The 18685-nt window shown below is 45.3% G+C and overlaps 2 protein-coding genes across 3 annotated transcripts; one reads left to right on the forward strand and one right to left on the reverse strand.

The window, feature by feature from the left end:
- The first annotated feature begins 139 nt into the window (after positions 1–139).
- On the forward strand, positions 140–13463 carry arhgef38 (Rho guanine nucleotide exchange factor (GEF) 38). The gene is made up of 14 exons (XM_041933483.1): positions 140–1344; positions 5857–6041; positions 6403–6520; positions 6605–6752; positions 6870–6887; positions 7068–7267; positions 7514–7647; positions 7853–7957; positions 8045–8164; positions 9042–9410; positions 9497–9634; positions 10112–10313; positions 11553–11839; positions 12859–13463. Exons 1-14 carry the CDS (start codon positions 1128–1130, stop codon positions 13039–13041), a joined length of 2424 nt encoding a protein of 807 aa, XP_041789417.1. The 5' UTR covers positions 140–1127; the 3' UTR covers positions 13042–13463.
- On the reverse strand, positions 10869–18537 carry ints12 (integrator complex subunit 12). Of its 2 annotated transcripts, none has more exons than XM_041933485.1 (7): positions 18435–18537; positions 17213–17370; positions 16931–17089; positions 16209–16390; positions 15941–16100; positions 15680–15823; positions 10869–14330 (listed from the first exon to the last, which is right to left on the reverse strand). In XM_041933485.1, the coding sequence occupies exons 2-7, from the start codon at positions 17366–17368 to the stop codon at positions 13767–13769; spliced, it is 1365 nt and encodes a 454-aa protein (XP_041789419.1). In that variant the 5' UTR covers positions 17369–17370; positions 18435–18537; the 3' UTR covers positions 10869–13766. The 2 variants fall into 2 exon arrangements, with proteins under 2 accessions (XP_041789419.1, XP_041789418.1); XM_041933484.1 differs by having other exon boundaries at positions 18397–18520.
- Positions 18538–18685: the final 148 nt, after the last annotated feature.

Consider the following 18685-nt stretch of genomic DNA (forward strand, 5'->3'; position numbering starts at 1 on the left):
TCACAGAAAGCCACACCCTGACTGACATGATGTCATTCAAACAACGCTGTCAGGAGATCACATCTTCTGCTCACCTGCATGTTTGTATGCAGTATGTGACTGTTCAGCATGGTTCACCAGGTCCTCCTGGTTATGTAATGCTAACGCTGACGTCTGCTGTGTTTGAACACACTTTAACTGTGCAAGTACACACGTAAAAGACGACGATGACCAGCTGACATACAGCGGTGAGCCGAATCTGTGCGTCGAATCTAGTAAAAGTGAAACAGGTGTGGTATGAGCGCACTGCACAGCGATCTGAAAACACAATGGGTGCCCTCATTACCTGCTTCAATGGGGAGGAAATGCATCCATTCATTGTTCTGGCAAGAAACGCAGTATCTGGTTGCAGTAACTATGAAATCATCGTGGCAGCAAGAAGAACAGAATTACCTGTTAAACCAGGTTTGAGAATGTATAGGTGGTAAATGTTTTTGTAGAAGGAAAAATGTCTTGTTCCTGAAGCAATATATGCAGTGCATGCTGATTTTCTGTCTTTTTTCCATTTACTGCATTTAACATTAGCTCTGTTCCTTAAAGCTCCTTCAGAGGTTTGCTTTTCCAACAGTTAAACAGTATTTTATTTCATTCGGAAACTCACTCATGCTTTATTGTGTAAATATAAAGCTCTCTTCACTGCTCAGTGTGATTTACAGCAGCCGGGCCATTAATGTAAATACTTCCCTGTCAATATTTTCACATTGTTAGCGTCTCCAGGAGGTCTCAGACACGTTTTATTTTCATTGTTTTCATAAGAGCAACAAGAAGCTGGTTTTCATTCCTCCGTCCTCGAGGGAGAGAAAGTGTTCAGATGCACTTTCTCTCCCCGGATGAACATGAAGGTCTAAAGGGAAGAAGCATAGCACCGCAGCAGAGAGGTGTGGCCACATAGCTCTCATGACAGGTGGAGGTGGGGAGGAGCTAGATTACCTGTGCAGAGCTGGCAGGCAGTGCACAGTGGACATTACACCTGTTGCACTTCCCAGGCTCGCGCTCTCTGTTTCTTTCCTGCTCTTTCCGTCCCTCTCTCTTCCCCTTCTTCTCTCCTCGACCGGTCTGGAGGCGCCAAGGGAGCCGACAGCCTCACCATGGATCCCAACGAGGCCAGCGGGGGTGAGAAGGAGAAGGAGAAGGAGAAGGAGAAAGTGATAAAGAGGAGGAACCGGCCTGTGTTCCTGCGTTACCTGGAGAGGAGAAAGACGGACACTATTGTGGCTGATGACACGGCCAAATGGGACGTCAACCTGGGGACGCTGGTGAGGAGGAGTCAGTCTGACAAGACGGAGTACAGCGCTAAACTTAAAGGTACACCAGCTAATGACCTCCCCAGGGGTCAAAACTATGGCAACAATCTATACACACGTGAGGCAACACTGAAAGTCTCTCAACTCTTTCCATTAAAAACTTGGTGATAAGACACCGGCTTGGGGGACTTTTAGACAACTGTGTCCCCTCTAGATGGACTGTAGGAGCGTGCATTTATGGCTTGAGGGCAAAAATTCAACTCAAGCATAGAGAAGGCACTGCCGGATAGTTCTGAATACTAAGCACCTGTTGTGTTACTATGTGCTGAGCAGGAGATACTCCCACAGGGATGAAGCCACATATGCAAACTGGGCCCCAAACACAGAGGAGTGGCTTTGAAAGTGTTCCAGACTAGCAAGTAAACAAGGCCTCCACACCAGCCGAGTGTGAAGAGGGATTTTCAGATTAGTTTTCATCACGAGTTCAGTGAAGGAGTTTCAGGAGATGTCGGACACGCCGTCTCACGGTTTGGTTCGCGATGAATATAAGTGGTGTTTGACCCAGAAAGTGAGAGTCGGAACGGAGAACGAGTTGTGATTCCAAACACGAATCCTTAATCCAGCTGCGCGCTGCCTCGTCACAGACGCTGACGTCGTCTTTTCACAGACTGACACATGTCCACGCTTCAGAAAAACTGGCTTCACCTGTCCCCTGGGTGAAGTCAGTGACTGGGAATGCTGCACTTCAGGCAAAATGACTTACATCAGCGTGTCTGCAGGGGGGGTCACTATTAAAGATTAGTGTTAGCATGCAGCCTTTCCTGTGCCACTTGTTCCTGAACTTCCTTTCCAGTGAACAATATAGAACAGATGCCAATGTGACGAGTGGCACCTCGCCTAAATAGCCTAAGTATAACCTACATCTCACCTGATCAGATAGCTTTCACACACACACACACACACACACACACACTCGCCCTGTCAGCAGCTGCTTTGTTTACTTGAAATAGAGTCACTTTCTTCTCCTTTGTGCTTTCTGTTTTCTTGACCAACCTGCATCGAGGCAGGCTGGGTTGTCAAAAAAAACACTGGGTTGTTTTCAGTAAACCAACCCCCCCCCCCCCCCCCCCCCCCCGCTCACAGCTGACAGGCAGCGTTACATATTTACAGTGGCATTACCATCGCAAATATTGACAGAACGATGACTTCACCGAAAGAGGAAACATGTGAGCTGCTGCTTGACAGTCAGCTCTCACCTGCTTGTCAGACAGGTCGGTGGAGCCACAGAACCATGGCAACAGGACAGCGACACGTCTCATTATTCACAGCCACTAAATATGAGATTTCTGGCAATGATTTACCAGCAAAAACATACATGAAGGAACAGTACAACAAATATTCTGTGTGTTTATTCAAAACTCATGCATGCAGAGGGTTATTTGGTGTCGGCTTATATTGTAGAGGGAGGAACTCACCTTTATTGTATTTTGTGGCTTTTTTTTTTAACTAGACACAATGAATGGTAACATACTTAAAAAGATAAATGTCCAACTTTCCTTTACGTGAAACATTTTCAGGCTTTCCTTCACTTCCAGCATCCTTTATTGAAAACATACTCTCAGTATTCTCAGTGATAGAATTCCATTGTGCACTTTGCTGTGTGGCAAAGTCTGACGTGTCGTTTTTCTTGATGGCGATACATGATACAGCGTGCCTTGTATTCTGTTCTGGGGCCGTCTGTTGGATCCCTTTCAATGGGCTGAATGGTGAAAAGCCCTGTATCCACTTTCATGGGAACTCCTGTGCCGGCAACCATACCTCACCAAACATAATGCTGGCTAACGGATAAGGCAGCACGGTCTCATATCCTCTGCTGAATCTCGACAGGCTGTAATGCATTTTATCTTTTCTAACATCGCGAATGCGTCAGTGGGGAAGAATCTTTTACGGTTTTGAATTTTTTTAGGTTTTTTGTGCAGCGGCAAGAACATTTTGTCGTAAAAAGTGATGATGCAAAGAGCTGAAAATAGATTAAAAATAGAGTGAGCCACCAGGACGCCTCACCTGGCCTCTTTCCCACGGGTGGAGGTTTCTTTTCAGCCTGTGTAGACACGTGATATTTCACGATGATGCTGCTGCATGAATGTCATGCTTCTTTCACACAACATTTCCACTTGGAAAACAGTTTCTCTGACGCTCCTATAATGGAAAATGTTCTCCCACAGGGCAGAAATATATTAACAGGGATTTATTCCAAAGCTTCATTAGACTCATGCAACAGATAATCTTATCTATTTCCTCAAGTATTATCAGGCATTGACAAGTTAATTAATAGCTGCTGAAGGGGAAGGCTTATGACTGCACAGTTCGGTCTTGTGATGCTGCATAAACTGAGTTTTCCGAACATTTTTTGACTGTTATAGCCAAAGAAGCTGGAGTCAGTAGGAAGCCGTGATTCTTGGTCAGTTTCACCTGTCACACTGTCCACATTTGTAATGCTTGGTTTTTGCAGAGATTTTCAGAGGCACCTCTGCAGGTGTTAATTTAACACCTGTATCTCAGGAATAAAGAAGGATGTCAGGTGTACCTGGAAGCAGTGTTGCATGCAGAATGTGATCAGATCTCCTTACTGTTCCCTCGTGGCAACACTGCGCCGTTCATCTGCGACCGGTCATCCAAAAAATACGAGATTCTTTAAGGAAACATTAACAATGCAGCTTCCTCACCTTCTTGTCTGCTTTGCATATCACGTCCAAAAAAAACAAGATCTGGTCTAAATCAACACCAATGAGAGCAAATATTATACAATACAAAGGGTGTGACTGGACCGATCATTGCTGATACGTGTAGCGTTCTTTTGCAAATGATGCCTTGAGTGCAACTAAATATAGTATAAATAAGGTTGTGGTAATATTTCCAATCAAATCGTATACATGTTAACCTCTGCAGTGATGTATTCCTCATGTTGTCACATTGTGGGGACAAAACGCAAGTCTCCATAATATAAATCATTAGATTTTAGGGTGAGGACTGGGATCAAGGTTAGGGTAAGGTTAGGTTAATGTTTGGGTTAGGCAAGTAGTGGCTATGGTTATGGTTAAGGTAAGTCTCCAGGAAATGAATGTAAGTCTATGCAATGTCCCCAAAAATGATGGAAACACGAATGTGTGTGTGTGTGTGTGTGTGTGTGTGTGTGTGTGTGTGTCCTCGCACACAAACACACATACACACTCCCAGTCTGAGCAGATGGAATGCCTGAGCACGCCGTAGCGTTACATCAGCGGCACGATTAGTTCTGTAACCTGACACGAGCCTCACAGCCCTCCGTCTCCCTCCCTCCACCTCCCTCTCTCTTCATCACTCTTCCTCCCCCCAGAGAAGGAAGTGGCGTGTAGCGTCGATTAGGCAGCGAGGAAGCATCACTCTTCCCTGAACAGACACTCCCGCCTGCCATGCAAAGCGCAGAGCAGCCACAGACTGATTAGGCGGCAGAGCAGTAAAAAAAGAGGAGCGCGCCTGACTGGCATGCTAAGTGAGGCCTTTTGGCGCTCGAGTCAAAATAATTAGATCATTGTGAAAGACCGTGATCTAAATGGCTGCTACGGCGTCAGGCGGATATGTTAGAAGAGATGTCGGTTTTTCCGAGCGTGCACAGCCCGCGGGGCCGTGGTGTTTACCAGCATTTTCCAAAATGTGCCACAGATGGCTTGAAATGCTGGCAAAAACATACAGTTTTAGGGAAATTGCAGATTTAGAGCAAAATGTAGTTTTCTATGTCCTTGCATGACCTGTATGACTCATTAGCTCAGTGTTGGAATAGTAAAAGCCAGTGAGGTAATTATTCATCTCCTTTTCCCTGCTGTACAATGTTTCATATGTTAATAATAGTTTAATAATGTTTTGTGGGCAGAATGAAATATTCAACCTTTTTGTGCTTTTTGTACAGATACTGTACATTCATGTGTGCTGCTGTACCGCCAGCTGGCAATATATAAACTATATAAACAGGCGTATAAAGCATCGGATGACGGGGGCCACCAGGTGTGATCCAGGAGGGCATCATGTCTTTGTGTGTTTGTCCGTGTCTAATTTCACATGCTATTGGACCCATCAGCCATATTTTTTGTACACGTTTATGACTTTACGCTCAAGGACCCCTCGAGGTTGTGCTGATGAACAGTTTTTGAAGAACCTCTTTTATTGGCTGCTCTGTTTTACACCGCCGTTGATGGCTGGTAGTAGTAGTTTGCCCCCAGACCAACACCTTCCCACTCCCAGCCCGTTAAATACGGCAGCTTGGATACTTCAAACTATGGTGCTCTACTTACCCCTTAGTTGCAATAATTAATATCTAATGTCCAGTTAGACTTTCAAAACAAAGCTTGCTGAAAAAGCATTTCACATTTTATGTGTTTTGGACTTGAAGGAAAGGTCAAAGTCAGGTGACCTTCATCATCATAGTCAGGTGACGCAGTTTAGGTTTAGGCATCAAAACTCACCGGGCAGAGATATGCACTGTGCTGAGTCCGCTCCTCTACCTTTATAATAATTTCATAACACCATCTTTCCCCAGAGAAAATGACACCACATGACCTGTCCACACCCCCCTCGCCAGCACTTGACCCAGAGGAGGTCCGTCTGAGGAAGATGAACCGCAGGGCAAAGGTCATTCAGGAGCTCGTGCAGACTGAAAAGGACTACCTCACAGACCTGGAGCTGTGCATCAGAGAGGTGGTCCAGCCTCTAAGAAATCTGCAGGTAGACGCTTTTCAGGATCTTCTCTGAAGGGTCTTACAGGCTAAATGTGGCATTTGCCCCCACGACGATTAGTGAAAAAGTGCAACTGGACCTTATTTCTAACATTAACAACAATAACCCTGATTCACACACAAAGGTCGTGAGAATAAATTTAAACTTTGGATAATTTTTACAACAAATAATCAGGCCTCAACACTGGAATATTCGATTAAAGGGTGTCCAACGGGTGGAGGCTATACAGACGACAGCTTATTTATAGAGAGGATAAAGATTCTGGTTTATTGATATTTAGAGCAGATTGTGGTTGTTTTGCGATGTCAGAAGCTGAATCTTACAGCACAGCTTCCTGACCCTCTGTTAGGTTGTGGATGTAGACAGGTTGTTCACCAACATGGAGACAGTGTGTGAGGTATCTGCAGCGCTCCTCCACAGACTGCATGAGGCCATGGCTGACCCTGATCTAGAGGCGGTCGTCTTAGGTAATGCCATCTTCGCTCTTGCCTGATTGAATGATTTGTTGACCTCTTACTGCTCTGGCTAATATTAGACATTTCCATCTGAAGGTGAAGTATTCATCCAGGCGAAGGCAGCTTTGGAAGACGTATATAAGATTTACTGTTACCATCATGATGACGCCAACATGTCACTCAAATCCTACGAGAAAGAGGAAGAAATAAAGCAGCATTTCACCACGTGTGTTCTAGCTCTGAAGTAAGTCACTTCCTCCAAATACCTTTCAAATGATGCAGAACTGCCCTGATGAGAGAAATGCTGTAATTCACTGTGTTTAATCTGTCTGACTGTGTTTCTTTGTCTTTGTAATTACAGGAAAATCTATGACCAAGAGTAAGTAATGGAAATTTATGTTGGAATCTGAAATGAGCTGAATTCTATATTAATCACACAGTCATACATCTTGATGTTGCATGAGCAGCTTTGGTTATGTTGTTGTGTTTTTCTGAATCTGCAGGTCGTAACACTTCATGTTGATCATTCTTTACTGTGTAACACACTTCATTTGCACAGAGGGAAACCCAACTTGCTGGACATGGGGTCACTGCTCATCAAACCGGTGCAGAGGATCATGAAGTACCCGCTGCTGCTCGGGGAGCTGTGGCAGGCCACGCCCGAAGACCACCCTGACTACCAGCCCCTGCAGGAGGCCTTCACTGCCGCCAAGATCATCAACGTCAACATCAACGAGTTCAAGAGACGCAAGGATATAGGTGAGACCTATCAGAAGGTCGGTGGTTCGATCCCTGGCCTCGGCCAGCTAAGTCACTCTTGATGCTGTGCCGTCAGTGTGTGTGTTAATGGTTAAAAGCCTCCACACGTATGGTCGTCAGACTAGAAAGGCACTACAGAAACACCATCCATTTATCAAATAACAAGTGATTTTGCTACCTGTCTGTGTCACATCTATTCAAATTTAAATTCTTTTAGTTTGGTTTTATATTCCTGTTCATCCTCAGTTATGAAGTATAAGAGGCTGGAGGATGAAGGCACACTGAGGGGCAAACTACACAAGTTCAACATCCACTCTATCCGCAAGAAAGGTGACAGGTTTGCTGGCTATCTCAAGATCCTCACTGGAGTTGAACCACAGGTAAAGAAAAAAAAAGATGCAGAAATTTACAGTTACATGCGGGTCTCACTGCATCTGTAATAAAAAGACGTCCATGGAATAAAAGAACTGAGGCGTTTGGACATTGCTGTAGTCGTTGCATGCAGAATCACGTTCGAGTAAGACGCAGGCATGATTGATATTCATCTTCCATTTAGGCAACATGTTTAAACTGTTCTGTCTGCAGGTGAGAGATGAAGTCTTTGACAGAGAGGAGAAGCTGTTCAGGAGTCTGGAGAAGGCTGTGAGGCAGCTGGTCAAGAATGTTCAATGTTACCTGCAGCACACTCAGGTCGGGACCAGGTCGCGTTTCCTGCCGCAACACCCGTGTTTTAATGGTGTGAAAGTCTGAGACTTTGCTCTCCATGTGTTCCTGCAGGAGATGGTGTCTGTGGCTGTCCAGAATGTCCAGGACATGGAGAACATCATCAAGGAGCCAAACAAAAACGGCACAAACGGCTCGTTGCACAGAAATGGAAATGACCCCTATAAGCACTTTGTAAGTGTGGCTTTTACTGCACTTCGCGCCAATACCTTATTCTTTTTATTCAGGATATAATTTCCTTCACTGTCCATCTCATCCGTCTTCTCTGAATATTTCTGCGTGTCCTTGCTGTTCCTGCATGACCTCCCATTCACCCTCCTGTGAGCCGTCATCTGTCACGTTGCCCATAGCTACCTGTCTGCTGTCCATTGTATTAATCCTCTTCCTGCGTGCTTCTAACCTTCCTGCTACAGCCTGCAGTAACTGCCAACTTCCCTCTCCCCCCCTCCGCTCTCTGCGGATTGTTGCAAATTCTGAGATACCTCTGAATCAGATTCTGCGTGTCGCAGCAGTTTTTCGGCGCCTCGAACCGAAGTCTTTAATGAGCTTTACAAAATAAGAGTTAACACGAAGGCACGCGCGCTCTCTAAGAGGAAAAGCATCAGATGCGAAAAGGTTTTCATTGTGTCTGCTATAATCGAAACATGGCAGCTGTGACTGATAGATGCAAAGAAACAGAGCTTTTCACTTCCTTTGCAGTGCTAGCCCTCACAGGCTCCACGCTGTAATAGATGAAATCTGTTATGTCTGCTGAATAATATCACTGCCTCTCAATTGTCTGCATGCAAATGGAGCTCTGTTGTTGTTATGTATTCAGATTAATGTTAAGGTGTACTATAGTGGTTCCCCTTGGAGAAAATTGTTGTGAATTAGAGACGCTGCTGCATACTAAAAGCAAAGCGTTTAATAGATCATACATTATTTAAAAAAACTTCTAAAAACACACAGAGGGGCAGTAAAAGTTCCTCTTTACGTGGACAGAATCATAACAGAGAAAACATGCTGGATGTCTCTATTCATCTTCTGCCACCTCATTGACTTCCTCCTGCAGAAAAACAGTATGGAGCGCTTGGTCCTCGCCCCCCTCTCCGCCCTGCAAGGCATGTTCACAGCCCCCCAGAAGCTCATCCAGAAGCGATATGACAAATTGCTGGATTACTGCAGCCGCCTGGAGCGCTCTTCTTCTTTTTCGTCCTCGTCATCCACCACCGCTTCCTCTCCCTCCCTGGTGTCAGAAGACCCGTCCGGTCCCGCCAGGAGGGACTATGAAGCTCTCAATGCTCTGCTGGTGGAGGAGCTGCAGCGCTTCAACATGGCCGCCTATACGATCCTGACCAACTGTGTGGCGTGCCTGGTGGCCCTGCTCAGAGGGCTGATGGATAAAATACTTCTTTGCTCCCCGTCCATGCAGCAGCTACCTGTGAGGGCCCCACACATAAATCACATCATTACACAATTTATTTTTAGCCTGTTTAATATTCGAACTAAAATCTATCACCTCCTCAGGCTCCGTTGTCAAACATCGCTGAAGTGCAGAGCTGCATCATGGATGAGCTGAACAATCTGACGTTCGTCAAAGACAACGCGCAGAAGTTAATGGAGCGAAAAGTCAGCTTCGAGCGGCAACGAGACAAGAAAATAACGGTTAGAAGGTGGAAGTAATGTAGAACAGATTATTCAAAGCACATTATAACCTGCGATCTGTGCTCAGATCCCTGGTCAGTTGTGTAACTGTCTGCAAACTTCTGTTAGACTCCAGGGTTAAACAAAAGTCCCACACAGGGAGTCTTTCGAAATGTTTTGAACCAGTTTTAAGCCATAATTGAGCAGCTATGAATCAAAGGCAGGCACAGAGAATAGCTCCAGGCTGTGATGAGCAGGGCGCTCGACAACCCAAAGCTCCACCAGGTATCAATCCCCTGAGACTCGTACATCTATATATGTGTGTGTGCATGCACACCTGTAGAGTGTGCCTGTGCTCGGACAGGATCTTATTACCTCTCACCCTCCCTACAATACCTTCATACATTAATAACCAACATCATGCCTACATGTCGCCACGCACCAGGCCCACTTCACTTAATTACACTAACACCCCCGATGTGCTGTGCTGTCCTGCAGATGCCGGAGGTGCAGCATCAAACCGAGGAGCAGCGTGCCCGGCTGCTGGCGGAGCACCCGCTGAGCCGTCTGTACCAGCTGAAGAGGAAGTGCAACGGCTGCCAGGAGCAGGACCTCAGCCTGCTGGAGGGGGAGCTGGTGGCCCTGCTGGAGGACACGGACCCATTAGGCAGCAGCAGCCGCTGGCTGGTTCACACTGGAGGCAAGTGTGTGTGTGTGTGTGTGTGTGTGCAGAAGGACAAAGACCCTCAGGGCAGGGGTAGCTCCTGGTGCATCCTGCTTGTACGACACACAAGGTGAATTAAGTTATCAGCCTCGATCATCTGCAGGTATGGTCTGTATAGGTCTCCTTTCGCACGCGCTCCTCTGTGAATACACCTGCATCTATTAGATGACGGGGGCTTTGCCGGCACGCCAAACTTTACTTTCCGACACTAACAAGTCGGAATCACAATCAGTCCCAGGAGCTCCTGTGATGTCACGGTTGCTGGTACCTCCTCGCCTGCCTCTGGAGATGGTTGCCTCACAACAGGGCCAGCTCCACAGCTTGTCTCCGTCTCCCCTCGACGTCTCGCAGAGAAACCTGAGATCCCAGCGCCTTGTTTGGAACAAACCGCGGCGCGTTGTAAGCAGTGTTACTTAGAGTACAAAGCCTCTCCCTGTGGGTATTCAGAAACAAGGATGGAGAGATGCCGCTTGCGTGCTTCTCTGTTCTCTGCAATAACAAGTTCTTTTTTTATGAGCTCTAGAAAAAAAAAACACAGAGGGTGTGTATGTTTCTTGGTGCGCAGTACATTCTTCACAGACTTGTCTTTTCCTCTGGGATTACAAGCATTCCCAGGAAGTTGTTGTTCATCCGTCTGTTGATTTCAGCACTATGAATATGCTCGCCTCATATTTACACATTCCTCCATTCGCTCACATGCATTTACGATTGTCTGCAAAGGCTCAAGCTTTGGCTCACGACGGCCTTAATGTGAGACATGCAGTCCCACATATTAAACACGCATTTATCCTACAGAAATGACGCATGTTTATTTATTATGAAGCAGGAAAATGTCTGATAGAGGACAGTTTGTTCTGTCGTTACCTCACTGGAAGACATTTAAAGGATCGGCTCGCCCAAATCACGAAACAATACAGTTAGGAGTTTTTTAGCCCAGGTTTCGTTGTCCTGGTTACTCCACAGACTCACTGAGAACAGACAACAGATGCTGGGTTGATTTTTTTTTTTTTTTTACATTTTTAACATTACACTCACACCCCCATTTTATTATAATGGAGACAGAAATCTAAGATGCATATGTCAGAACCTGGACCACATAAATGTATCTGCATGGCTGAATAACACAAGAAAAATGATTTTTATCCTTAACCAGACATTTAAAATGCACTCAGAGGTCAGCCATCCTGACAAACTGCCCCTTTGTGCCGCTGTTAGGAACACAGGGCTACGTCTACTCCACCTTCCTGAAGCAGTACAACCCTCTGAGGGACTCCCAGCGGGCAGGCCAGATGGTCAAAGAGCAGCAGCAGCAGCAGCAGCCGCCCCCCCTGGCCGATGAGGACTTTGACGACCTCAGCCTGTTCGTGTCGGGCAGCGGCAGCAGCAGCCTGCGCAGCTTCAACCTCAACACCACCGACAGCAGCTCAATCCTCTCTGCACTGCAGGGGGAGCCGGAGAGCCCCGAAGACCTGGAGGACACTCTGGACACTGAGGCTCAGCAGGTGTGCGCTGCTTAATGAGAAGGGGGGAGAAAATCTCTGTTCAGCTCAGTTTGGTTGAAGAGGTCGATAAGATAAAAACATGTAAAAACAGAAAAATCTGAATTTTAGAAAAAATAAGGGCCCAAACTGAAACACAACAAATCACACAGCACATAAACTTAACAGCTGAGCGAGCCGTGCACCTTTAACCGGGTTTGCAGCTCCACCTGTAAAATATGAGGGCTGTTATTATAGAAGGCCGATAAACCTGAGCTGTGCAGCTGTATAGACTGCAGGAGCTGAGGGCCGTGGCAGCACACCTGAGAGCTTTACGGTGTCTCTCTGTCTGGCTTGCATTGAAACTAAATGGAGTGAATGACATCACATGGTGCCTCCGACACGCGCTCACTGTGCTCGACGTCTTCATCATAACATGACACGGTGTCTTAAAATAGAAAATGTTGACGAGGGTCAGCCGATTGCAACCAATGAAAATTTAGACCGGTGGTGACATTGTGTCCGTGTGGAAAGCTGATGAACAGCGCCACCTGCTGGATTCACAGGGGGATGCACTATTTCCTTGTGTCAGTTCATTTGCCACTTACTAATTTGGAGAGAAAAAAGTTTCTAAATGCAGTATTGGAGGAAGTACTCAGATTGTTTCATTAATTTAAAGTACTCATACCACACATGGAAAAAGCCCTGCATTGAAAATACTCCCTAAAAGTAGTACAATCAGGTAAATGTTCTACAAATACTACAAGTAAAAGTACTTATCGCTGAAAAATTTCCCTTGTGACTATTATACTATCATATATCATTACATCATTATAACTCGAGCATTAATGTAAAAGCAAGCTTTTACTGTCGTGGTTTGTTGACGTGGAGCTTTAACAATATTCTATTATTATTCTATCATTCTCAGTATGGATTAATCTGCTGATTAATTTCTCCATTAATCGATTGTTTGGTTTAAAATAATGGTGAAAATAGAGAGAAATGAACAAAGTATCTGACTACATCTGATTCTCTTTCCACAGTTTTATGCCGTGTACGCATTTCAAGCTCGCTGCGACCAGGAGCTGACCTTGCAGGAGTACCAGCATGTCCGCATCCTCCAGTTCTCTGACCTGGGAGGCAACAAGGACTGGTGGTTAGCTGAGTCTAACGGACAGAGGGGATACGTGCCTGCCAACTACCTTGGCAGGATGTCTTATGCATAAACAGAGGCCCTCTATTTATTCCAACCTGGGGCGCTTTAAACAAATCTGCTTACTCAGAAACAGTCCTGACACTCAGACATGCTCTGCTCTGTGAACTGCACGAGGTATCACCAGGTTTGATCAGATGTCTCGTACCAATAGTGTTGAATCTGTGTTGCCTTCAGAAGATCACAAGAAGAGAGCTCACCAAGGGGACCAATAATCTATAATGAATAGTAATGAAGGGGGTGGGGGGGCGTGGTTACAGGGCACTGTGCTGAGCACTTTTTGTACTTCAGTGTTGTAGAGTTTATATTGATAATGAAGTGATTTATCCATGAAGTTAATTTTATATGTGACCTGATTCATGCATGAAGTTTATGTTTAATGTGAATGTAAATGAAATGTGTCGTCATTTCTACTTTAATAAACATGAATCCACGCGACGTGTCCTGCAGGTTATAATGACGCCACACGCTTCGCTCACTGCTGCCGCCGGTTTGTACGAAGAGGAGATTTAATGACGTTTGTGGATAAAAAGTCACAGACACGTTTTCAGTGGATCGATTCGAGAGTCCAGCAGCATTCACACAGAAAGAGATTCAAGTATTTCACTGGATGGTGTTAAACATGTACAGATGCTCTTAATACAAACACAATGCTCTGGCACTATTTCCACAATGTTGAGCGTTAATTTTCTACTCCCTCCGCCCCTCCACCCCCCCGCCGCCTTCACTTCTCTCTACTCATTTCTTCAGTTTCTTCTGTGCTGCTTTCTTCTTCACCAGTTGTAACCGCTTCATGGCGTTAAGCTGGGACTCTTGGGATGTTGGCGCTTTGTCCCCCGGTGCAGCCTTTGACCCGTTGCCGTTGTTCCCATTACCTCCTCCGTTACCGCCTCCGTTCCCTCCCGCACCCGCCTGGGAGCCTCCCGGTGAGCCGGCCCCCGACGAGGCAGACCCTTTCCCTTGGGTCTCGCTGCTCGATGAACGGTTCAGCGGCTGCTTGCCCAGAGTCAGTGGCGGAGGAGGCTTCAGCGGCGCCTGGCTCGAGCCGTTCCCGTTGCCGCTCCCAGGTATCTTTGCGCCGCCAAGGCCCGACTTGGCTCCCGCGAGCCCAGACAGGCCGACGGGTTTCTGGCCAGAAGGAGCCGTCAAGGTCTTGTGGCTCCCACTTGCGCCCGAGGAACCTAGTTTGGAGCTGGCAGGAAGAGACGGGCTCGTCTTGGCGCCAAACGCAGCCCAGCCTGTGAGACCACTGCCTGCGGAGGACGAGCTGCTGCTGGTGGGGTTGGCGGATGTTGTGGATGCCTGAAATGATAAACAGTTACTGCAGTTATCACAAATTCAAATGGGACCTTAAGGAGACACCAACAGCTCTGCAGACAAACACCAACAAACACATTTCAGTGCTCATTAAAGCGGTTCACTTGATAAAACCTGTGGTTTCTCTGGGTGGTGAGGCGAGGTTTGATATGGCAACCGGAATAATCCAACACAGATCATATCCGTGCAACCTTCAGTGCAAAAAATATATATTTTGATAGATATTGTGATATGAGTCTATTTTAAAAGAGCGAGAAGAGGAAGAAAAAACTGAAATGAAGATGAGTTCTGCTGGGCTCTGCACATGCTCCCTCATATCTGTACAACATGACTTGTAGGCTCGAGCATCTCTGTAACACCACAATGCTTCATTTATAATGACATGTTGCAGCACATTTCACCTTCATCAAATAACTGCAGCTCCTGTGATTTGGATATTTCACTCGGCCGTAAAGAGATTTCAGTAATATTCTGAATAATTGTTCAGCTCTAATATTTCACCATCTCCTCTACTACTTGAGATTATTATATTACCAATAAAAAAGTTCTGCAACCACCATGACAGGGGCTGGAAGCTGGAGCAAGACTTTTAATTATGAACGTTTGCGTCTAATCTACAGAGAATTGTCCCCAAGAAAAGCATTAAGCACTATTTCCACCTATTTGAGTAATGTCTGCTTTAGGAAATGACTAAACCCTTGTTTGAAAGAGTGCCAAAGGTCAGTGAGTCGGAAAGTGTTGAGAGACGGACGAATGCGTTGTCGGTTTCGGTCTTTGCCTGGGACACCGGCCTTATCCTTTAAACGTGTCGTCAGATCACCGTGTGGCAGAGCAAATGCATATTTATCAAGACACGTCAGCAGAGTTACCTGCCTCAGCTTGCTTACTTGAGCAATACTCCAGCATCCCGCTCCGACTTGAATTAACATAATCAAATCATCGACGACGAGGCAACACGTTTGCTGTCAAAATAACTTTATGTTGAACTCCAACACGAAAGTTTGAAACACGCTCCCTCTGGAGAGATGTGCTGGAACACCATGCGAGCAGCGGAATATAAAATAAATGCATCCTTTCTGCTCGTTTTCCTCTGCAGGGATTTATGTTGGCTGCCTTTTACAGCAGTTCTGCACACTGACAGCTATTGCTCTTCTCTCGCTTGCCACCGGTAATAACTCAGAAATACAGAGTCCACATATTTGCTTGACAAGGTGACACCGGAGCTCAAATTATTGTGAAGAAAAAGAAATCCTTGCTCACAGTTCAGCTATTTGGTAAATCACCTCCCCGTATCAATGATAACTGTCTTCCAGCTGTAATCAGTTCACACGTACCTTCACTTCTGCTCGTTTGAAGGCCTGGAAGGTGCTGGTTGTGTCAGGCTTGGCTTTAAGCTCCGTCTTCTTCACCAGAGTGTCTTTTACAACAGGCGCTGACGATGCCGACGCAGGGGATGGTTTCTGTGGGGGTTTCTGGGCCTAATAGCAAACAAACACAGTTAGTTTTAGACAGAAACTATTAACATAACTATGCATTGATCAGTCAGATAATCAGTGATGATGCACTGGGAAAATATAGAGAAATATTTTGCTTACCATGCGTTTCATCTGCCTGGTGCAGCGGGCACAGTACCACACCAGCCGTGGATCATTAACTTCTTTATCTGTCACTTGGGGCTTGTGGCAGTCCTGGTGGTACAGATTATGGCACTCCTGGCACTCGACCAACTGGTTCCCCATGGTCACCGTCATTTGTCTTAGGTGATTAAAGTCACAACAGCAAAGTCAACGCGTGAGCACGGGAGTGCATGTTGGCTTGGTGTCTAAGTTTAACTCTCTGGGTTTGCTAATAATTAAGATGTACCTGCAAACCACACAAGCCAGGCCCATTTCCATGGCAAAGTCATCGGCATTGGTCTCATCGTAGTCGTTTATGTTTGGCAGGAGGTCTTTGCTCGTCTGAACGGTGATTGGAGAAGAGCGGTTCTCCTGTTTCTCCAAACGAGGCTTTTTCGGAGGGTCCGCCTCACCCAAGTCGACCCTGACCTGTTTGTCAGTGAGGCAGAAAGAGGAACGTTTGGCCTGTTAACATCCGAACCATCAGTGTCAAACTGTAGCCTTTATTCATCATTATACTGTCCTATACGGAGTTCTGCACATGTTTGTCTGACTTCCTCATCATGTTATCAACTCTAAGCTGAACTTCATGGCTCAGTGTAGTCTTTCTTGCTTGAGAATGCAGTTCTGGAACATAGTCCTGTAGCTCTACAAGAAACTTGAAAACGCATAAGATTTCCCTTCTCTGACTGTAATTTTAAAACAGTTTATGTAGTTTTGCATTTGATGATGACTCACACTTTGCTGTACTTCTTCACAAAGATGCTCACAGGCAGCAAAGAAACCCAAAGCAGTGGTCAAGGTAGCCTCACAGACACTGACATATTCTCATGTGGTCTATTTTCTCTCTGTATTGGATGGTTCTGGATAATTGGCGAACCTTTATAAATAAGAATGTGCCAAAATGCACAGAGTTCTGCTTCAAACTAAATTTATTTTGAAGAAAAGGAAACTAAATACATGGCGTACCTTCTCAGAGGGTCTCTTCTCTGCCTCTTTCTTGCTCTTTTCAGAGCTGGATTTGCTACTGCCGCTGCTGCTGCTGGAGGATGAGGAACTTGAGGAAGACTTGGAGTCCTGTTTGCTTAAGCTCAGTTTTGACACAGACCCCTTGGACACCTCTATGTCCTGAAGACACAATGCAATGACAATACAGAATACTTAGTTGTATGAACGTACCCATGAAGCTGAGAGAGCAATGATCAATAACGAGTTGGCTCTTATGAACGTAAATCCACGCTGGACTCGTACTTTTTGTAATGAACGGTAAGATGAGTCACTTCCTCTCGCGAGGGACTCATCGAGTAAAGCTTTGAGTTTCTCAGCAGAGTCTTTACTCTTGGAGTGCAGGTAACTCAGACCCTTCAGGAAGATGGGGTCCAACTCCAGACTGACCGGTCCAGCCATGGCTTCAAATGGAAGCAGAAAATAACGTCAGCTTTGTAAGTTTCATGTAGAACTTTATCAAAAACATTCCTATGGTCAAGGTAGGGTACACAAATGACAGCATTTTTTACATAGAAAAGGAGAAAACAGAAGAAAAAGTGGAGATATTGCAGACAGTGTTAACTAGCTGAGCAGTTAAACACTTCAATGATTCCAAAATTTAATAAAGATCTTAAAATAAATAAAGTGATCTTTGCTTCAGTCAACACAACACTGAGCATCAGTGTCAATAATGTTCTAGCTGGAGATGTAAATACTAAATAATGTCTTCAGCGCTCTCATTCACTTAAAATGGGCTGTTAACAACAAGATAGATAGATAGATAGATAGATAGATAGATAGATAGATAGATAGATAGATATACTGTATTTATCCCAAGCTGGGAAACGACTAAAAAAAAAATTAATAAACATTTTCTCCTCCACATGAAATATTTAGGACTGAAATATGTATTGGTCTTAAATGCAGACTTGTCCCACCCAGTTTGTGTCTCTTTCATGTAATCACTCATTTTATATATATTGAGACATTTGCACTGATTATATTAGTAGTATAATCATGACATACATAAGATGCGCTAACTCCAGCTGAAGTCAGAGGAGGGCAGAAACAGGCTGAAACAGGCAGAAACAGGCTGACACCTCTGGACAGATGTGACGGAGGTAATATGACTGTTGTTCAACTCTGATGATGAATTTAGATCTATTCACTGCTGTAATTCACATCAACGCGCCCTTTAAGGAGCATGTTTCCGTCGGGATTATATATTAGTTTGTGACGTTAGATGAGACTGATGATCAGAAATGTCCTGATTACTTCTGCTGGGTTTAATATAAAGAAATAAATTCGCTAACACTGACTTCATGCGGTTGCTGTGTGTCCAGAAGCACAGCACTGTGATAGCGGCACAAAGCTAAAATTACCTTCTCCGTCAGCTGTCACTTAGTGAGGAAATTCACACAATTTAATTTTCAGCTAGATTTCGTTACCTCACACTCTGTCGCCGGTAAAAAAGAAGCTTCTTTACCCGGTATTTTCGCTTTGGTGAGCAATAAACGGTTGAGCAACACTTCCTACAAACACAGCGACAGCAACCCGGGCAGACAGCTTTCCTTCTCTTACAACCTGTGTAACGGCTAAATATGTCCGGAATCTCCACGCGCGGAACCTTGTGTGTGAATTGCTTTTAATATCATTATTCAAAAACCTAACACAACGACCGCATTCAATATTTAATTTAATGTATCACGCATACGTATTAAATGTTTTAAATTGATG

Source organism: Chelmon rostratus, chromosome 3, assembly GCF_017976325.1.
Source record: "Chelmon rostratus isolate fCheRos1 chromosome 3, fCheRos1.pri, whole genome shotgun sequence".
NCBI lineage: Eukaryota > Metazoa > Chordata > Actinopteri > Chaetodontiformes > Chaetodontidae > Chelmon > Chelmon rostratus.